The sequence below is a fragment of the Colias philodice genome, chromosome 29 (genome assembly GCF_061535455.1).
Source record: "Colias philodice isolate Cphi_HAF_F1 chromosome 29, ilColPhil1 Martin Lab GWU primary, whole genome shotgun sequence".
In the NCBI taxonomy this organism is placed as follows: Eukaryota; Metazoa; Arthropoda; class Insecta; order Lepidoptera; family Pieridae; genus Colias; species Colias philodice.
Genome location: NC_143114.1, coordinates 5,818,893 through 5,838,614, shown reverse-complemented (window position 1 = coordinate 5,838,614; position 19,722 = coordinate 5,818,893). Strand labels below are relative to the sequence as shown.

Sequence of the window (19,722 nt, the reverse complement as noted above, 5' to 3'; positions counted from 1 at the left end):
GGCTCTAAAAATTCAACTACAAGAAATATTTAGTGAACTATCATGGAACTATCACTTCATATAATGCAAATAGGAACCGCATAGTAGAAATTTTAAAAGTAATAAAATATTATATTTGAGGGAACTGTCAAGTTTGCAGATAGGAATTACGTGTGTTGCCAGGCTTAAATTATTTTACAAAAAGCTATAACTGACTATAAATTACTCTTTTTCTTTTAAAATAAAATATTTTCGCAGGTGCAAACGCAGACTTAAGTGGGAGAGTATTATCATTACCGACACTGGGAAAATTCTGCGAGACGAGACAAAATGAGCCTAAAACTGAACAGCAATTAAAGGATATTATTCAGGTAGGTTTTTAAAAGCCTCTATATTAAAGTTAAGTTTGATAATAAACAACAACTGAGTAAAAGAACATCTATCACCAAGTTTTGATCGTTTTATTTTTCTTTTATTTCAAAAATTTCTCATTTATTAATCATTTGAATGCCATAAAATTAAATATTAATAAGGAAATTTTCATTACTGAAACCTAATTTAAAAAATTGACTTGTTATCCATTATTAAAAAATATGTTTTAAATCCTTCCCAGTTAACTGTGATTTATAATAAAAAAACGTAATTGACGTTTTCTGAAAATCTAAAAAGTAGAACAACTAATACGTTTTTATTTTCTTACAGAGGCATGAACCAGACCCAACGTTACGGTCTGAAAACTGTCTGTCTTTTGAGGGCTTTGTCAGATTTCTGTCTGACAAAGATAACTACGCGTTTGTACCAGAACAAAGAAGAGCTGGAAACTTTATGGGGTGAGTTTATTTAATTTATTATTTTCATTTTTATAAACTATTTGTTGACACAAATACTTCCACCCCTTTTTCATCATTTAGGTCTTAGGGGATGAAAAAATAATAGCAATGGATTAATTCTAGGTCTTCAAGTATTTATATTGCAGTTTTCATCCAATTCGTGAACCATAAATGCCGTATCAAAGACGGCCAAAATAATTATAAACACGATTTGTGTGTTCTTTATCCGACTACGCTAAACGGACAGGTGAAACTAATTTATTTATTTATTTATTTATTTATTTATTTATTTGGTAATCCAACAGCTTTACATTTAACAAGACCACTATTTTGCTGATTAACTGAACAAATAGCCAATAAGGATTACAACATAATATCATTTTCAAGAATAGACCATAAACTAGTAACAATAATATTAATAAAAAACATAACATACTGAGTGTGTGTGTGTGTGAGAGTATGTGTGTGTGAGTGTGTGTGTATGTGTACGTGTGCGTGCGTGTAGGTGTGTGCGTGTGTGCTAGTGCTTGTTTAAAAAACCATTTATTTTAGATATTTCACTAGCAAAGCGTTGTTTAGAGAGTAGGAAAATGTCAGCACTTGTGTACTCTGCGTTGTATACACGCATAATGCGATTTAACACACCGTTTCGTGCATAATTAGTATTAACTTTAGGGATGTAAAATAAGTTAGTCTGGCGCGTACGAAAACCGGGTACATTCAATTGCATCGATTCAAGCAATTCTGAGCAGTCAATGTGGTTATTCCATAATGCGTGAAGCAACATTAGATCACTAATTTTGTTGATTTTAAGTTTCTTGTTCTTATTTGAAACCTATCTCTTAAGCGCATTTAATTTTCATCTGAATTTAACGAGCAATTTTTTTTTCTTCAGAATATTATTTAAGGGAACTATATTTTCTATCACCAAAATTTATATTTGTCATCAAGTTGTATCACCTAATAAATAGATCTATCACCACGAAATATTTTCGTTCTCAGATAAACAAAAATTGTTCCCAGGTATGAATTATCAAATTAATGTTAATATATGTGTAAAATAAGAGATCGATAACCAATAAAATTATATTGCATTACATGAATAATTATAAACTTCGTTCTTATAATAGGTACTTAACAGTTTTGTTACTTAAATAATAGCTCTGTGCTCAGAATGGTAGATCTGTCACCAAATAAATCGATTATCGATCCCTGACTGCGACTCCTTTTTATTTGATATTTTGTCACCAATACAGTAGTAACATTTTATTTCGTTCAGATATTAGATTAATAGTATTCGTTACCAATTTAATACATCAATTTATAATTTTAATGAAAATATGATCAAAGGGGCGGAGACAAATTGGCGCGACAAGCTGATTATTCAGTGGTTATTATTTTTAAGAATAAATATAATTGATTATTTTAACTTTAATTAAGTGTTTTATCTACTATTCTGCTAGCCATAAGCCAGCTATTTTAAACCAGCACCGATTGTTCAGTGGTAATTATTTTAAACAATAAATATTGATTATTTTGACTTTAATTGTTTTATTTACTACTCTGCTTAAATTTTTATTTAAATATAATTTATACTACCAGTGGAAATTTAGAGCCTTGGGAGTCTAGTTAAGTAGCAGAATCTTTTGGTTGAAACGATGATGACAACCCTAATTTTTTATTTGAAGTAAATTCAATTTTCTAGTAACATAATAATATGATTTATTGGTGATCTCTTTAAATTAGTTTGCTTAAATACTTATTAGGACACACCTATTATAATACATATAAAAACATTTATTTGGTACTAGACGTTTTATCTCAGGATTTTAGGTGATTTATTGTGGAACTGATTTTGCATTGTTTGGTGACTACATTTTGGTGACAGATCTACTATTTTGAGGACAAACCCTATTATTTAAGAAACACAAAACTAATTAAATTGGTGATAGCTTAAATGATACCCATTATTTAATAATGCTAATTATATATCTTTGTCAGTAAATCTGAAAATTCGGTGTTTTTTCGTCAACAATTTCTAATTTTACGACATTATCTTATAAAAATAAAAAATGTTGTGTGGTTTTATGAAACCACGGTAAAAGTGAAACTGTTCGAACGGTTCCGAACACTGCTTTGTGTAGCGCATGTCGCGTGACGGTCGGCTGCCGAGTAGGTACCTACTCGGCAGCCGCGATACGTACGCGACATGCGCTACACAGACCAAAAAGTTTGAGACGATGTAATAAAAGTTTCACTTTAAAAATTCATAAATAAAGTACATATTTCTCAGGAAACCGCCAGACGAAGACCAGACGAAGGACCTTATAAAAGAAATGTCTGGTCCTTTGAGTCAATACTACATAGCGAGTAGTCACAACACTTACTTAACTGGACACCAACTCAAGGGGGAGTCGTCTGTAGAGTTGTATAGTCAGGTAAGTGACTAGACAGTTAGTGTAATTACTTTTATAGTCAGGTAAGTGACTACGTAATGGCCGTTCCCAATATTCAAACTACGGTTATAGACAGACAGCTATCTCCGATAGCTACGTAAGGTTCTATCTATCGTAAGATAGATACGATATTGGAAACGCCCATTACTGGCTGACAGCTGTCAAAACGTTATTGGGATGCTCAAATAGACAAATTCAAAGAGAAAAATATACCTCTAGTAAGCAGTTAGTCCTCCAGACGATAGATAGCGATCAGAGATAGTAAGCTTATTGGGACGCCAAAACAAAAAAATAGATAGCATTTTCTATCTTTGGTAGGGTCAAACCGAAGATAGATAAGATATTGGGAACGGCCATAAGTAAGTGTAGTTATACTGATGTCAGGTAAGTGACTAGGTAAGTTGGTATAGTTATATTGATAGTCAACTGACTCTGTTAGTTTGTGTAAACATTTATAGTCAGGCCAGTGACTATGTCAGTTGGTGTACTTTCATTTATAGTCAGGTAAGTGCCTATTTCACTTAAAACTAAGTTTGTAAACTTAAATGAATAATCAGCTAAGTGATTGTGTAATTTTTATTAAATTTATATACCTGAATCGTTAAGGGGAGTGATAATATAGTCAAGTAAGTGACTTTGTAAGCTAAGACACTGTTTTGAAGTGATTATATAACCAGCGTAAGTTAAATGACTATGCTTACTGAGTGAACTAATAAATCATTATCAATTTATATATAATCAAATCAAATGTTCTTTTCTAGGAATAAAATTAACCCTAAATAATGAGTCTATCGGAATAAAACAATCATATCAGAAAAAGTACATTTATTTAGTGCGTATTACGTCTATACCAAAACCGCGCTCTATAATCGTCGCTGCAAGTTAAAAATGCCGGCGCCGTTCCCGAGTGAACGATGTACCTGCAAACATAATTTTTATATATTAAAATTAAATTATAAAACACACACATTGTAAAATAAATAAATATTGACATTTTAACATTAAAAACGTATGTGTATAGGACTTAGTAGGAATGAAAATAAGTTAATCTTTTCAATAGTCAACTTTGTATGTTAGTCAAGTGTGTGTGTGTTGTGAGAAGAATGTATGTTAGTCAAGTAGGGAGTTAGTCAATGTTAGTCAACGTCGTAAGTCAAAAGTGTGTTAGTCACGGTATAGTGTAACATATATTTTCAAGTTTGTGTGTATTGTGTCAAGTATGTATTCGTTCATTAGTGTGTTAGTATATTTGTCTGTCTGTATGCACGTGCTCACCGCACTGCCCCATTGTGCCCCAAAGACATCAGCTGACAACGGCTCGCACTTCGCGAATGCCAAGTGCAAAGTGAAGTTGTTGCTTCGTCCGGGAACATAACGTAGTCCTCCGTGTGATTGAATACAGCTTGCGCGAGGTGTTCTTGCTTGCCTGTTTACGGTTATTTTTACTTATTACACACTTTATTTAATAATGATCAACAAAGATAAAGACAAACTTATGAACTTATGAACTGTACAAATTCGCGATGTGTGCGTGTACACACGTAAGAAGTGAAACTTATTTTTCAATAAATAATTTACTATATGCAACTTTACAGAAATACGTCGAATCACGCGTGGTAGGGATAAGAAAAAGATGGCGCGTAAGCTATTGTAGAAAGCTCTATGAAAAGAAATTAGACCAGTACAAATTTGTTTCCTTTAGTCCTCAATGGAATGATCGATCAGTTATTTTCATCTAAAAATGTTTAAAAATTAAATATATTACATACCAGTAGTGCCCGCGCCTGTATATTGTATGAGACATCTACTGCTGGCTAGTTCCCATAATTTTATCGACGAATCCATTCCGGAGGTTAGGAGGTACTGCGAACAAAAAATATTTATTAGAATACAAAAATTCTCAAACATCATATTAACAAGAAATATAAAAGCAGTATATTAATAGAGAACATACGACCCTGACAAAAAGGAGACAGCTCAGCGTTTTTCAGTACTGTATTGTTACTTTATTTGTACATACGCCAATTCATTCCTTATAATCGAGTCAATTTAATAGGCAACATTTGACGTCTATCAATTTTATCTTCATGGGGTGGTAACCTGTTTAAAATCATCGATTAAAGTGAATTAATCGATACGGACTTGAAACATTTGTCAATCGAATTTGAAACACATGTCAATAATTTATGATGATTTGTATTCCCAAGTTATCAATGCATTCGATTCTAATTGTCAGATTTCGATTTTTAAAGTAACGTCTCTGGTATTTAAAAAGAAAAAAGGTTTATTGACACAAAATTGTAGCGACGTCAGTTTTTTAAATCAGAAATTGTTTACTATGTTTAGAATGGTTTATCAGTAAAATCAAATCCTAAAATTACTTGTATCGGTCATTATTATTATAAACTAGCGGTCCGCCCCGGCTTCGCCCGTGGTACATATTTACGTTTTCTCTACATAAAAACCATCCTCGTACTTCAAGGAATATAATAAAAAAAGAATTATCGAAATCGGTTCAGCCGTTCTCGAGTTATGCGCTTACCAACACATTTTGCGATTCATTTTTATATATAAGAAGATATGTAATCGTAATTGAAAAAAGTTAAGCAAATGTGCAGTTCTAACAAAACGAAATATCACGTTATTCTATGTCGTCGTTACTAGGTTACGTTGTTGAATTTTGTTGAACTGTCAAATGTTGCCTATTAAAATGGCTCTCCTATAATTTTTAATTCATTCGTTCTTTCAGTCATTCATTCATTCATTCCTTCGTTCATTACCTTGCTGTTCCGTGTAAAAGCGACGGAACAAACTTCGGAACCGTCGTGCGCGTTTTTGAACGTGTTAAAACAGCGATTGGACACTGTGTCCCAAAGTTTCACGGAACCATCCGCACTGCCGCTAGCGAAGTATTTTCCGTTCGGCGAAAATCTGGAAAATAGAGAATAATATTATGAAAAAAGAGCGTGTGTGTCAGAAGTGAAACTTCCTTGGCAAGATTCAAAGGTATCAAATAAATTGTCGCATTCATGATGTGACGGTATTGTCATGACGCGACCTTGAAATTTTACCCTCAATGCGCCTAAAGAAGTTTCACTTCAAAAATATTAATCATATTATCTATATTCTGTGCTAATATTATAAAGCTGAGTTTGTCTGTTTGAATGCGGTAATGTGAAGAACCACGGGTCCGATTTGAAAAATTATTTTACTGTTACATAGTCAATTTATCGAAGGTTATAGGGTTTCTCGATAAATCTTATATATAAAAATGAATCGCAAAATGTGTTGGTAAGCGCATAACTCGAGAACGGCTGCACCGATTTCGATAATTCTTTTTTTATTATATTCCTTGAAGTACGAGGATGGTTTTTATGTAGAGAAAACGTAAACATATACCACGGGCGAAGCCGGGGCGGACCGCTAGTGTTAAATAAAATCATGAATTTTCATTAGACTGAGTTGACTACTTACACTCTCATACCAATAATTCTATCTCTTTCGCACACTCATTCGAAATAATTGACTTGTAACACACTCACTCGAAATAATTGACTTGTATAACACTCACTTGATAGAATTGACTTGTTTCTTGTGATGGTGCGATGGTACGGGACACACGAAGCATTGGCTTGTGGTGACGTCATACAGTCGTATTACTGGGTGTGTAGTAGAGGCTATTATATGATCGCCGAGCGGATGGAAAGCCACGCATAGCACTTGTTCTGAGTCCTGTGTGAAATACATATGAATTAATAATAAAAAAAGACGGGTTGCACTGGGGGAGTGCCGGCAGAAGTGAAAACTTGATTATTAACGTTGAACATGTTTGATATTTTGGAATGGTATCCGTCTTACGCCTTTTCGATCAGGTCACGTGTCCTGACGCGAGTTTAAGATTTTATACCCATTACAGAAAAAGTGCTCAACGCCGCTAAAGAAGTAAGTTTTCACTTCAAAAAAAAACATTACGTGATTGAAATATATTAAGTAGTGAAATTAGTAGTTCAAAATAATTTATCAAAACATAATTGAAAATAGATAAATTGTATTGAAGAAAAAATGAATTGGAAATACAGGTTACTTATTTAAATTTCTAGAAGGAATTATAAATGAAGTCGCCAGTAATTTTAACATTTACAATATAAAGAATGTTGTAACCTCTTTGTAGCATTGTTAAACTTAATCTCGAACTCATGTACTCAATATTTGAGTTTTTTTTGTTTGTTTCAATATTATCATTTATTACGCAAGTTTTCCACCCCCCCGGCTTCGCCCACGATTTCAAAGCAAAACTCGAATTCCCGTTCCTGTGCGATTTCCGGAATAAAAAGTAGCCTATGTCTTATTCTGGGTCTTCAACTATATACCAAATTTTATCGTAATCAGTTCAGTAGAATTGGCGTGAGAAAGTAACAAACATCCATCCATCCTCATAAACTTTCGCATTTATAATGTTAAGTAGGATATAAATCTATATATGTATATAAAAATGAAACACGTTTCGCGTTGTCACGGCATCACGTGTGAACGGCTGAACCGATTTCGATAATTCTTTTTTTATTATATTCCTTGAAGTACGAGGATGGTTCTTATATTAAAAGTTCGTAAATTCGCCCGCGGCGAAGCCGGCCGAATTTACGTTACGGGCCAGACCGCTAGTAATATATATAAATAAGAATATAATTATAAAAAATCTCACCGTGATAGACTTATACGCCTTCTTAGCGGATGCCTTCGTGATATCAAAGAGCTTGATACAACAATCTCTCGATGCGGACACCAAAATCTGTTCCCGGGGATGGAAATCCAGCGCCGTAATTTCGTCCGTATGATCGTATCTGAGGAATAATTGTATATATTTTATATGTGTCAAAAACCAAATAAAATTAACAATTGATAAAACTAATATCATATAAACTATTGAAAAATAAAGTTTTAAAAACAAATTAAGCTGCGTATCACTACATAGTATAAAACAAATTCGCTTTTTCTGTCCCTATGTCCCTTTGTATGCTTAAATCTTTAAAACTACACAACGGATTTTAATGCGGTTTTTTTAATAGATATAGTGATTCGAGTGGAAGGTTTTAGTATATAATTTATTAGGTTTTAGACAAAGCGGGCGAAGCCGTGGGGGGTAAGCTAGTCGCTTATAATATAAAACGAAAATCATATTATAAAACTATAATTATTCAAATCAAAGTCGCTTATTGCCATAAAAAATACATTTTTTTTTTGTATTTTTACAAATTCTTTAAAATATCCCTTAAAATATCAATCTTGTACTTGCAATAGAAAAAAAATACTTAAATTTTGACCCTTGACTTTTACTAATATGTATGTATTAATTTGTGAGGTAGTAAAGTACTATAATTACGGGCAGAGGCGGCTCGTGACAAAATTTTATGGGTGTTCACTTGAAATATAACACTGAAAATACATGGTGTAAAGCAGTACAATTTATCAAAAAAATTACTTATAAAGGAAATACATACGTCTTTCTTTTTGGTGTGCAAAAATATCTATAACTTAAAGTGACATTGCTTTACGAATGTCTGTTGTTGCTTTCATCACAACCACACAACCACGGTGTTTTCACATAATATTGTTCGGATTTAAACACACGCGTATATGTTTTCGTTTTTGTCGTACATTTTTGCGTAAGGTCAAGTTCAGGCCGTGGCAGTCCCTTAGCTTTCAATTCAAGCCGAATTTGTAACGTTTTAACACACTTTTTAATGAACGCCACATTATAATTGTTCATTTTCACACTCACAAGTAATACTGATAACTACAGACTATTTCAACACGTATCTTATGATTTTAATTAGAAAATTCCCGAATTTGCATTCGCGCGCGTGCATTGAAGTTGACTCGAGAGTCGAGTGTTTGTTTATAATATAGAGAGTGGCAACATCGCTGTCCTGTGTACGGGCGCCCAGGCGCGGCGGTAAAAACGAACCGGCAACGTTTGCGGGTGCGGCGCTCCAAATTTTGCTATTTTTCCATAGAAAATCTTCTGTTTCACGCGCGCAGGGCACTGGCAAACCTAACTTAAAATGTACTAAATATTTTTTCATTGGAGCGCTATCGTGAGCGCTCCGCTTCGCGCGTTACTGTATAATACAGTATTATTCAGGTGTATGGAATGATGGAATGATGGATATATTCATTGGTTTTGACAGTAGTTTTTTACGATTACGATTGATTTTAAATAGTAATAATTAATATTAATAATGAAATTAAGGAGTACGATTTTATTATAATTATTTATGGGAGTTCACTGCACCAGCGCTCCTTAGGGCGAGCCGCCTCTGATTACGGGTACGTACCTACGGTAAGTATAAAAAAAAATTGAATCCGTTTGATAATTAACCCATTGACCACCGTAAGGCCCGATCGGGGCGCGACACAATAGATTTTCTATTGTGTCTGTGATTCCGAGGACTGATGGATTAATATGAATACTCACAAAGTCCGTATAACCGGATGCCCCTGTTGCTCCCTCCCCGGATCGACTTCTTCCGGCGCGGATTTGGCCAACATACGTTCAACGTCCAAAATCTACGGTAAATAACATAAACGTACATGTTTATTATAAAAAAAATTCAATTAATTATAAAAATAAGAGCGTCGCACGCTGCTTAACCTAACCAATACTTACTATTTACCACAAACTTAGTAATAATGGAAAATTCGACATTTTTAACATGTCCGCGTTATTTTTAACCTATTTTCTCAAAAAATAACACTTTCCAACTAATTTATAACCATTTACTAAATTTTGATGTGATTTTTCCCCTTTTTTATCCTTCCCGCCTATTTTCGTATTTTTTGCGTATTTTTCTTGTCTTTTTTTGTATATTATTACCTTAATACTGGCGTCCACACTGCCGGTGGCCACGAGTTGGCCGCACGAGCTGAACGCGCCCGCGCGGCACGCCATCTTGTGTGACGTCACGTACGCCGTTTCGTACGTCGCCGGTTCGGGCGCGAGGGACGATGCGTCCATTTCGAATTCCAAGTCTGTTGAAAATTAAATAATTATTGTGTGTAGGTATTTTGTGACGTTTCACTAATATATATAAACGAATTTAATTTAAAATATTTAAATTATTCTTTGTGATCCTGTTATGCTGTATTCTTTGTAAAATTTTTCTTTGCAAACAATAGAAAAAACAAACCATTAATTAATGACATACATGGTTTTTATAGATAAGTGTAACTTCTTTGGCATGTTTCAAAAATACCAAAATCGTCGTCTTACTCCATGACGTGACGGTATTGCCATGACGCGACCTTGAAATTTTACCTTCAACGTGCCTAAAGAAGTTTGACTTCGATGGTATTACCACAAAACAAATTAAACACAGTCTAACTTTAAACAAGGGATCTGTCACTTTAATATGTAGTTGTCTTTGTGAAATACGACAAAACCAGATAAAAGAGAACCCACACTTAAAGTTTAACCCTGTGTAAAGTTTTTTGTGGTAAGACAGCAAAAGTTTCAAACATACCAAACCCAGTAGTCCCCAATAGATGTTCAGCCCCACTGGACGCAGCGAGTCGATCCTTCCTATCCGGCTCATGCTGGAGCCCCACCATCATGAGGTTTAGAAGCCTGCAAATATTTAAAAGTATTGTAAAACATAACATATTGAGAGATATTTTTTTAACTCAAATCTATACTAATATTATAAAGCTGAAGCGTTTGTTTGTTTGTACGTGCTAATCTCACGAACAACTGGTCCGATTTGAAAAATTCTTTCGGTGTTAGATAGCCCATTTATCGAGGAAGGCTATAGGCTATATATCATCATGCTAAGACTAACAGGAGCGGAGCACTGCAGGTGAAATAATGGAGCACAGCTAGTGGTACATATATGACTAATTGTGAAAAGCCTTTTCAAATAGGCCCAGTATGTTGATAGTAATACATTCAAACAATCTCTTCAGCGTTATACTAGCTTTCCACCCGTGGCTTCAGTCGCATTTTCAAAGAAAAACCTTTTTTTGTTCCCATGACTTTCCGGGATGAAACCTATCCTATGTGTTAATCCAAGTTACCCTCTATATGTGTGCTTAATTTCATTGTAATCGGTTCAGTAGTATTTGCGTGAAAGAGTAACAAACACACACATCCTGACAAACTTTCGCATTTATAATATTAGTAGGAAATATTAACTAAATACCTGTCACTCGGTGGGCAAGGTGGATCAGCATGAACAGCTGCAGATAGTGTAGCAGCAATCGGTTGGAATCCATCGTAGAACAGCTGACTGAAAATGATAAAAAAATGAATGTATCACCCTGAAAGACAAGAATAATAATTTATAGTAGCCTTGTGAACTTGCTATACTTTTAGCTATAGGCCTTAATATGTTGAATGTTTAATGCTTGTTACAAATTTCATATAACTTTATCTACATAATATATAGATAAAAGTAAGCTATACCCGGCGCGGCCTAAGATGATCCCTATGACACTGACAGTTATTCTCAAGAGACAAACTTGTAATGGCGTCACCATTAAATTAGAAACGTATTGGAGGCGTCTAAAAATGGCATTTATTAATTTTTACGTAGCTTTATGCCATTACAATGATATTCCGTTGGAATTATAACAATTCTTAACATTTACGAGAAATTATATCAATCTGACTTTACGTTTACGTCCTTCAAAACTTACATCGTTGGCATTTATCGACTAGTGCGGAAAGTATCGATAAACAAATTTCGATAATGGAAACGAGTTCACATTTTTTCCATGCTTACAGCCGTACAAATAAACGAATTATAACATTTTATGAAAAGAATAAAGTAAGAATAAGGAAAAATCATACAAATAAACACGTAATAAATGAAACCTATTATAACTTCGTAATAAGTATGCATACTAATGCTATTTCGTCCTTATTCCGGCTACCTCCCTAGTATAAGTCTGACATAACTGAGTGATAACGTATTTTTTAGTACATTGTGCTATGTTTTACAAGTTTTAGAACCTATTTTCAATCTAAATTTGAGATAATAGCAATGAGAATAATACGAGAAGTAGAAAAAGTTGAGCAAATTAATAATTTCATTACGTACCTATTGAAATGGAAAATTTAGTATGAAATGTCAAAATATACGAAATTATGAAAAACCCTTTTGATATTTATAATGATTTATTTATTTACGACATGCGCCAAACCATACATACATAAAACACTTATTTCTAAACTTATCACAATAATATAAACTTTCGTTGAAAATATAAATCTTCTAAGCTTGGAGTTGTATGTTTTGAGTACCAGTTATTTGGCAACTCTCTATCTCAAGGTGGGTTTATCTTCTGTTCTCCGGATATTGGATAGGGTTCTCTTTCATTTGCTTGCATATTTAATGATATATTTAAATTATTTCAAATAAATATTTAAAAAATAAACAAACAGAACATCGTATGATGAAACTTCACAACAAATTCGACGAAGTCAAACGAGCGTCAAAATGACAGCACCAAGGTTTAACCGTAGACAATTTCAATGTTTTTCATAATTTTGTGAATGAATTGCTACGTTGCCGCTCCGCGCCTATTGCATAGCGTGAGCATAGTTACATCGACGTTATTCCAAATTTATTTGTAAGAAATTATGACATCCTTATTCTTTATTTATTCTTATCATATCTATGCATTGCATAAGGTTTGAATAAGCAAGTTTTTATTTGTACGGGTGTTAAGCTATAGTTTATTCTCTATTGAATGGAACAGAAGATCGCAGCATAATTAATTAATTAATTACTGTTCGCGTTAATTTACTTACCTATGATAATATAAGTTTTTTAGAAAAATTAAATGGGGGATTCCATTTTCATGATAAAATAATATACACTGTGTTAAACGGGTTAAAGATTACGAGAAAATGATAAGGTGCATTTTTATGTTTTGGAAAACTTTCGTTTTACTTACCGTTTCGTTTACATAATAGACATTAAAATTTCATTTTATAATATTTGTAAAAACATGTTTACCTACCGACGTGGCTGAATGCAAACCACGCCTTAGCCTATAAAATAGTAAAGTATCGACACGATCCATCATACGAGCAATCACTAAGACGAACTGTCATAGGGATCATCTTAGGCCGCGCCGGGTATAGTTAGGGCCGATTTTTCAATCCTTGTTTAAAAATTACCTATCCAAGTATATCACAATAATATTAAAATGTCACATGTCAAATACAGGTAATAAGAATACATTTTTGAAATAGTAGTTTAATACGTTATTCAACGAATAAGTTTTATCCAAGGATTGAAAAATCAGGCCTTAATATAGTTAAAAGTAAGAAAAACGTTAATGTTTTGAAATAGAAAGAGAAACACTTTATTGGATGTAAAATTATTTTCATGTTTGTGTCGTGTAAAGATAAAATAGAAGTAAAGTGTGGAATAAGTATACGAAATAATTTCAATATGATAAAATTACCAAAAGTTAACCTTACTTTATACAAAAATACTACGTATTTTCCAATTTATTACGCAAAGACATTCAATAATTATTAAACCTTCATATTATCACATTTTAAAATTAAAATTTACGTTCAAATAACTTCTAAATAATAACAACGATCGTATGCAAAAACTTTAAATAAATCTTACCTGATAATCATACGATATAATAATTCCCTGTTCTTCACCACATTCCTCGTATCTACGTCTGGTGTAGCTTCCTTCATTTCTCTAAATGGAATTTATTATATTTTCTTAAATATTGAAAGAATTGCAAAACCGGCAGAAATGTTTTTATTTTCAACAAATTGACTTCTTCTTCTTCTTCTTCTTCTTCTTTTTCAAATGGCAACTCCCGATCCCAGTGAGGACGGATTCTGCCAATGTCAAGTTTTGAACGGATGGTCAGTTTAAGTTAATGCTTATGTTAAGCGTGCTCTGTGCTGAGGAAAAATCACGGTTGAGATGATTTACTTTTTATTTACTGAAAGACTTCTTACATGGAGCTGTATAACCTGACAAAGAACAAATATTAGTTATAGACAACACAACACATCACAAAAGCATAACATAAAATAGGTATAGGTAGTCAGTGGGAGTTCAAAATTTTAGATTGTTAAAATTGATAAATTTTGATAGGATATTCACAAATGAGGTAGGGACAAGGCAAAGTAAACACTTAAAATTAGTAGGGAGGGGAACATCTGGGGGAAGGATATCCAGAAGTGAGATACGGAGCTTAGGGCAAACAAAGAATAAATGGTCATAACTTCCTTCGTCTATACCACACTCACAGAGAGAATGGTCACGAACATGAATTTTAAATAAATGATTAGGAGTGGTATTGTGACCCAAACGGAGGCGGCAAATGGTGGAAACAGTAGGCTTGTCTATATTAGGGAAACGGAAGAACCAGGGCTTACGTGGAATTGAGGGTTGGATATCTCTATAAAATTTCCCTTTGGTTGAATTTTTCCACTGACTGTTCCATGTATGATCCAAGCGATCCTTAGAAAGAGAAGAGAGATCGTGGGCATAATTAGAGTAATGCTCCAGAGTACCATGTTGAATGGCAGATTTAGCCAGAACGTCAGCTTTCTCATTGCCTACAATACCAGAATGGCTTGGAATATGTACTAAATCTACCTGAAGCCCTTTTCTGAAGCAGTTGTAAAGTGCGGATTTTATTAGAAAGATGATAGGAAATTTAGACTTTGAGCGGAAAGGGTTAGAAGTAATAGTCTGAAGACAGCTGAGGGAGTCCGAAAAAATAACTGAATTTTGGAGATTATGAGAGTCGATAAAATTGAGAGCTTCCAAGATAGCTGTGGCTTCACCAGTAAAAACAGAAGAGAGAGGGGGACATTTAAATTGTAAAATAGTGTTAGAGTTATGGTGCCATACAGCAACCCCTACAGCAAGATGTTTTGACACTTTTGAGGCATCCGTAAAAAAAAGATTATAACCACGCCAGTAGGAAGAAACCAGACAGTTAAAAGCAACATTAGAATCTGGAGCATATTTTTGAATACCAGAACTCATATTAATGTTGGGGTTAAAAACTAGTGCATGAAACGGAGTTGAATATAAAGGATGGATACTAAATTGGGATGTTGGATCCGGAAGGCGGTTAAATTTGATGAGACTTTTAAGTAGGCAAGGAAAATCAGATGGACGACGGAGGTTATTTAGAGTAAGTATTTGAAGTAGATTTCGAATTTTAGGAAGAAGGGGATGAGAGGATAATTGTATAAGCCGAAAGAAATACTTGTCTGACAGATATTGACGGCGGAGATATAAAGGAGGGTCTACACATTCTACCTGAAGGGCATTGACTGGGGTAGACTTCATGGCACCTATAATGAGTCGCAGACACTTGTATTGTATTCTGTCCAATTTTATTAAAGCTGTTTTATTGCAAGGTTCTAAGATGAACGACGCATAATCCAAATGGCTACGGATTATAGCATTATAAACTAGTTTTTGACAGTATGGATGTGATCCCCACCAAACACCAGCTAGGGAGCGTAAAACATTAATACCCTTTTCGCACTTCTGAGAAATGTAGTTAGTGTGAGCCATACCATTCAGCTTTTGGTCAAGCACCACCCCTAGAAATTTAATCTTGTTGACTACAGGGATTGAGGAGTTTTCTAGTAATATTACCGGCTGTGGGATCAAGCGTTTTTTCGTGAACACAACTACATTGCTTTTGCTGGGCGATAGTGACAAGCCATGATCGTTCATCCAATTTTCCAAATAAGATAAGGCGCTGTTAAGTCGAAAGGTAATCACATCCATATTCTCTGACGAAGTATACAATGCTATATCGTCCGCATACTGCAGAACGCTACAATACGATGGAATGGCTTTATCCAAATCCCAGGTGTATATAGAATACAATAATGGACTCAAAACGGAACCTTGAGGGAGGCCTTTAAATACATGTCTAGTAGGTGTGTCTTTAGAACAGCGTACTTGTATCGTCCTCAACATTAATAAGTTGAAGATGAAATGTATCATCCTCTCAGGCAAACTCAGCTGTAACATTTTCTGTCTGAGCACTGGAAGAAGAACATTATCGTACGCTGAAACTACATCCAAAAATACGCCAACCAAATACTGTTTATTGTGAAAAGAGGAACGAATGTCAGTTGTTAAAATACTAAGACTGTCTAATACACTCAAACCTTTCCTAAAGCCATATTGGGAACTAGCTAGGAGGCCCCTGTTCTCGACCAGCCATTCTAGACGATTTTTAATAAGGTGTTCGGTGATTTTGGCTAAGGTAGAAGACAGGGCGATTGGTCTATAGGAATTGGGGTTAAGGGGATCCTTGCCGGGTTTGGGGATAGGAATAATAAGCTGGGATTTCCAAGAGTCCGGAATAATGGCATGTAAAAAGAAAATGTTAATTAAATTTAGAAAAAAAGATTTTGTTTGATCGCCTGACTTGCAAAGAAAAGAATATGGTATACCATCAACCCCAGGGGATGAGTCTTTTAAGCCATCAAGAACCGTAACAAGTTCTTGCAAGGTGAATGGGCAATCCATACTGTCGTATGATACTAAATTATGGGGAGGACAAGGAAAATGATCAGAAGAGGGGACAAATGGAGGGGATAGTTTGTCAATGAAATCATCAAGCCAAACGTCTGAGTTGTTGGATACTCTATTTTTATCACATAGAGCTCCACGGAAACGGCGAATACTATTCCACATTAATGATGGCGGGGTTTTTGGAGATAAGCTCTCACAGAAACGGATCCAACCCTGTTTCTTTTTTTTTGATAGCACCCGTTTAGTTCGTGCTGCAATTTTCTTATAATTAATAAAGTTCTCATAAGACATACTGGAATCATATCTTAGCTCGGCTTCTTTACGGTCCTTAACTATGGCAGTACACTCATGGTCCCACCAGGGAGGGGATAGCTTCTTAAAAGACAGAGTTGAATAAGTTTTCAATGGGAAAGATTCGGTAGCAGTAGTCTCGAGACAGTTAACAAAAAGAGAATAAGATTCCAAACAATTCTCAGGTGAAGCATTTGGGAGATTACTTATTTTGGTATCAAGGGAGTTGGCAAATTTCTCCCAGTCGGCATTGCCTAACTTAAATTTGAGCAAAGGTGGGAAAGCTCTAGTGGGAACATGGACTGTGCGTGAGCAGGAGATGAGGATTGGAAAATGGTCGCTCCCATGAGTAGAGGAAAGCGTAGAACAAGAAAAGGAAGGAGCTAAGACAGAAGAGCAAATTGTTAAGTCCACTACAGTATTAGGATTTTGTAATGGGGAGACTCTACGGGTAGGAAGGCAATCGTTAATAATACACATATTCAGATCTTCAAAGAGGTCAACCAAAAGATATCCAAAGGAGTCGCAAATGTACGAGCCCCAAGAAGTATGGTGGCCATTAAAGTCACCCATAATAATAACAGGGGGAGGAAGAGAGGAGATGATTAAGGAAAGCTCTGGAATAAAACTAGGATGGGGATGAGGAACATAAACGGATAAGACTGATATATTAGCAGCTCTAGCTGCAACTGCATTAAAGTTACAGCCATGATGGGGAAGTGGAATTTGTGAAAAGGGAATACTGTTATTCAAGAGCAGAGCACAGCCAGCATAACCATCAGCTCTGTCGTCTCTAAGACAGGAATAGCCCGGAACCCTAAACCGAGAACCGGGCATTAACCATGTCTCTGAGATAGCAAGAACCAAAGGTTTATGATTGGTTATTAATTCAAAAATCTCGTGCTTCTTGGGACGGATACTCTGGGCGTTCCATTGCAGAAACACTAGATCCATAATTGAGGATTGATGAGAAACGGGATAATCTTTCGGCAACGTTGGACGGTAACTGGTGGGGATAAGAAAGTAAAGTCTCTATAAAAGATAAACACATATTAAGTAGATGTTCATCAAAAGGAAGTGAAGAGCCCGTATTAGGGAGAGCACAACCATTAGAAAGGGAGGAGGGAGGTTCACGAATGATAGAATGATGTGCATCCTTATCATAAGACTTACCCAGAGGAGCTCGGGAACGGGGGGTCTTAGTGACTGTTTTTCTGTATGAAACATTAGGTGTTGATTGGATAGGAGGATTAAATTGGGAAGACGGGAGGCTTTGGGAATGTATAGATAAAGGATTCTGTATCTGAATATTCTCAGCATAGGATCTACGAGCTGACGGGATGACTCTAGAAGCCTCCTCAAAAGATATCCCTTCAGATGCCATTAACTGCTTAATGGCCTTTTGCCTAGCTTGTTCGGGGCATTTCCTATCAGTGGCATAATGCTTACCAGTACAATGGAGGCATGTTGCATCAGACTCTAAAATTGGACAAGAGTCGCCCAAATGGGCCTGTGAGCATTTGAAACAACGTTCCTTAGAGCGACATTGGTCGCGTACATGTCCAAACCGACAGCATTTATAACATTGAATTGTGGGGTATTGGTACACTTCTACTGGCATGGAGTTGTAAAGGCAGTATATTCTTTCTGGACGAACTTGGCCTTGAAAGGTCAAAACAACGGTTTGAGATGGTGACCATGAAGTAACACCATCTATTCTAATTTTTTTATTAAGCCGTCTGGCTTTCAATATTTTGCCTCTTCCACCTGGGAAATCCACATGGCTGATAAATTCTTCCATAGACCACTCCGTAGGGACACCTTTGACAATGCCCATACGAGTGATGTGAAAAGTTGGAATGGAGGCTTGGTAATTTGAATCTTTAAGAGGGGGGAAATTTATAAAATTATTTGCGTCACAAGCGGTATTGAATTCTACAGAAATTTTATTACGTCCAATAGCTTTAACTCCATCCTTGGCTATGTTAGCTACACGATTGTTGTAAAGGAAAGATCCAAATTTGATCGGTCTGATGGTTAAACCCGCCGCAGGATCGGCCTCTGTACGGGACACATAGACAATAAAGGGACCACTGTCATTGTCGGAATATGTAATGGGATTAGACAAAATGGGATCCACATATGAACTTTGAGACGATGCGATCGCGTAGTTGTTAACTGTAACATGTCTTTTAGGTGGGATCATATCTGTATCAGCAACGGATGGCTCTGACCGTTGTCTCTTATTACTTGTATGCTCCGCTTCCATCACCTCACCCTGGATGTCAGGAGGTTTACCAGGGTCGGGAGGATCAGGATTCATGATGGGTGAGGAAAGTTAGTAAATAAACGCTTACCCCAATATATATATATAGAGACAATCACAAATTTGGTTATCACTACCAGTTTACACTAAAAAAGAGTGTTCTCAACAAGTTAATTAACAAAAATCTCAATGGCACGTGTTTTCTCCGACACAACAAAGATCGAAAAACCAACAAATTGACGTCCAACCGTCCAACCAAAGTCAAACAACAATCTCCTTGACAGTGACGTTTCACGTTAGTCTATGGTAGTACCACAGGCTAAAAATCTGATATAGATATAGAAAAC

The 19,722-nt window shown here is 35.2% G+C and overlaps 3 protein-coding genes across 3 annotated transcripts in view; 1 reads left to right on the top strand and 2 right to left on the bottom strand.

Moving 5' to 3' along the window:
* The window catches only part of LOC149476012 (1-phosphatidylinositol 4,5-bisphosphate phosphodiesterase epsilon-1-like), a 60,185-nt gene that overhangs the window by 16,472 nt on the left and 23,991 nt on the right, over positions 1-19,722 (top strand). Inside the window, exons 15-17 of the mRNA XM_089713104.1 lie at positions 238-350; positions 682-809; positions 3,103-3,247. Of these exons, the coding sequence (XP_089569230.1) occupies positions 238-350; positions 682-809; positions 3,103-3,247 (386 nt within the window). The remainder of the gene's footprint in view (positions 1-237; positions 351-681; positions 810-3,102; positions 3,248-19,722) is intronic.
* CstF50 (cleavage stimulation factor subunit 1 Cst50) lies at positions 4,076-19,631 on the bottom strand. The gene is made up of 12 exons (XM_089713059.1): positions 19,617-19,631; positions 13,909-14,071; positions 11,461-11,547; positions 10,786-10,889; positions 10,140-10,294; positions 9,741-9,832; positions 7,968-8,106; positions 6,837-6,997; positions 6,046-6,196; positions 5,035-5,128; positions 4,541-4,691; positions 4,076-4,185 (listed from the first exon to the last, which is right to left on the bottom strand). Exons 2-12 carry the CDS (start codon positions 13,983-13,985, stop codon positions 4,095-4,097), a joined length of 1,302 nt encoding a protein of 433 aa, XP_089569185.1. The 5' UTR covers positions 13,986-14,071; positions 19,617-19,631; the 3' UTR covers positions 4,076-4,094.
* Positions 17,991-19,607, bottom strand: LOC149476014 (uncharacterized). The gene has a single exon (XM_089713040.1). It carries the CDS (start codon positions 19,430-19,432, stop codon positions 17,999-18,001), a length of 1,434 nt encoding a protein of 477 aa, XP_089569166.1. The 5' UTR covers positions 19,433-19,607; the 3' UTR covers positions 17,991-17,998.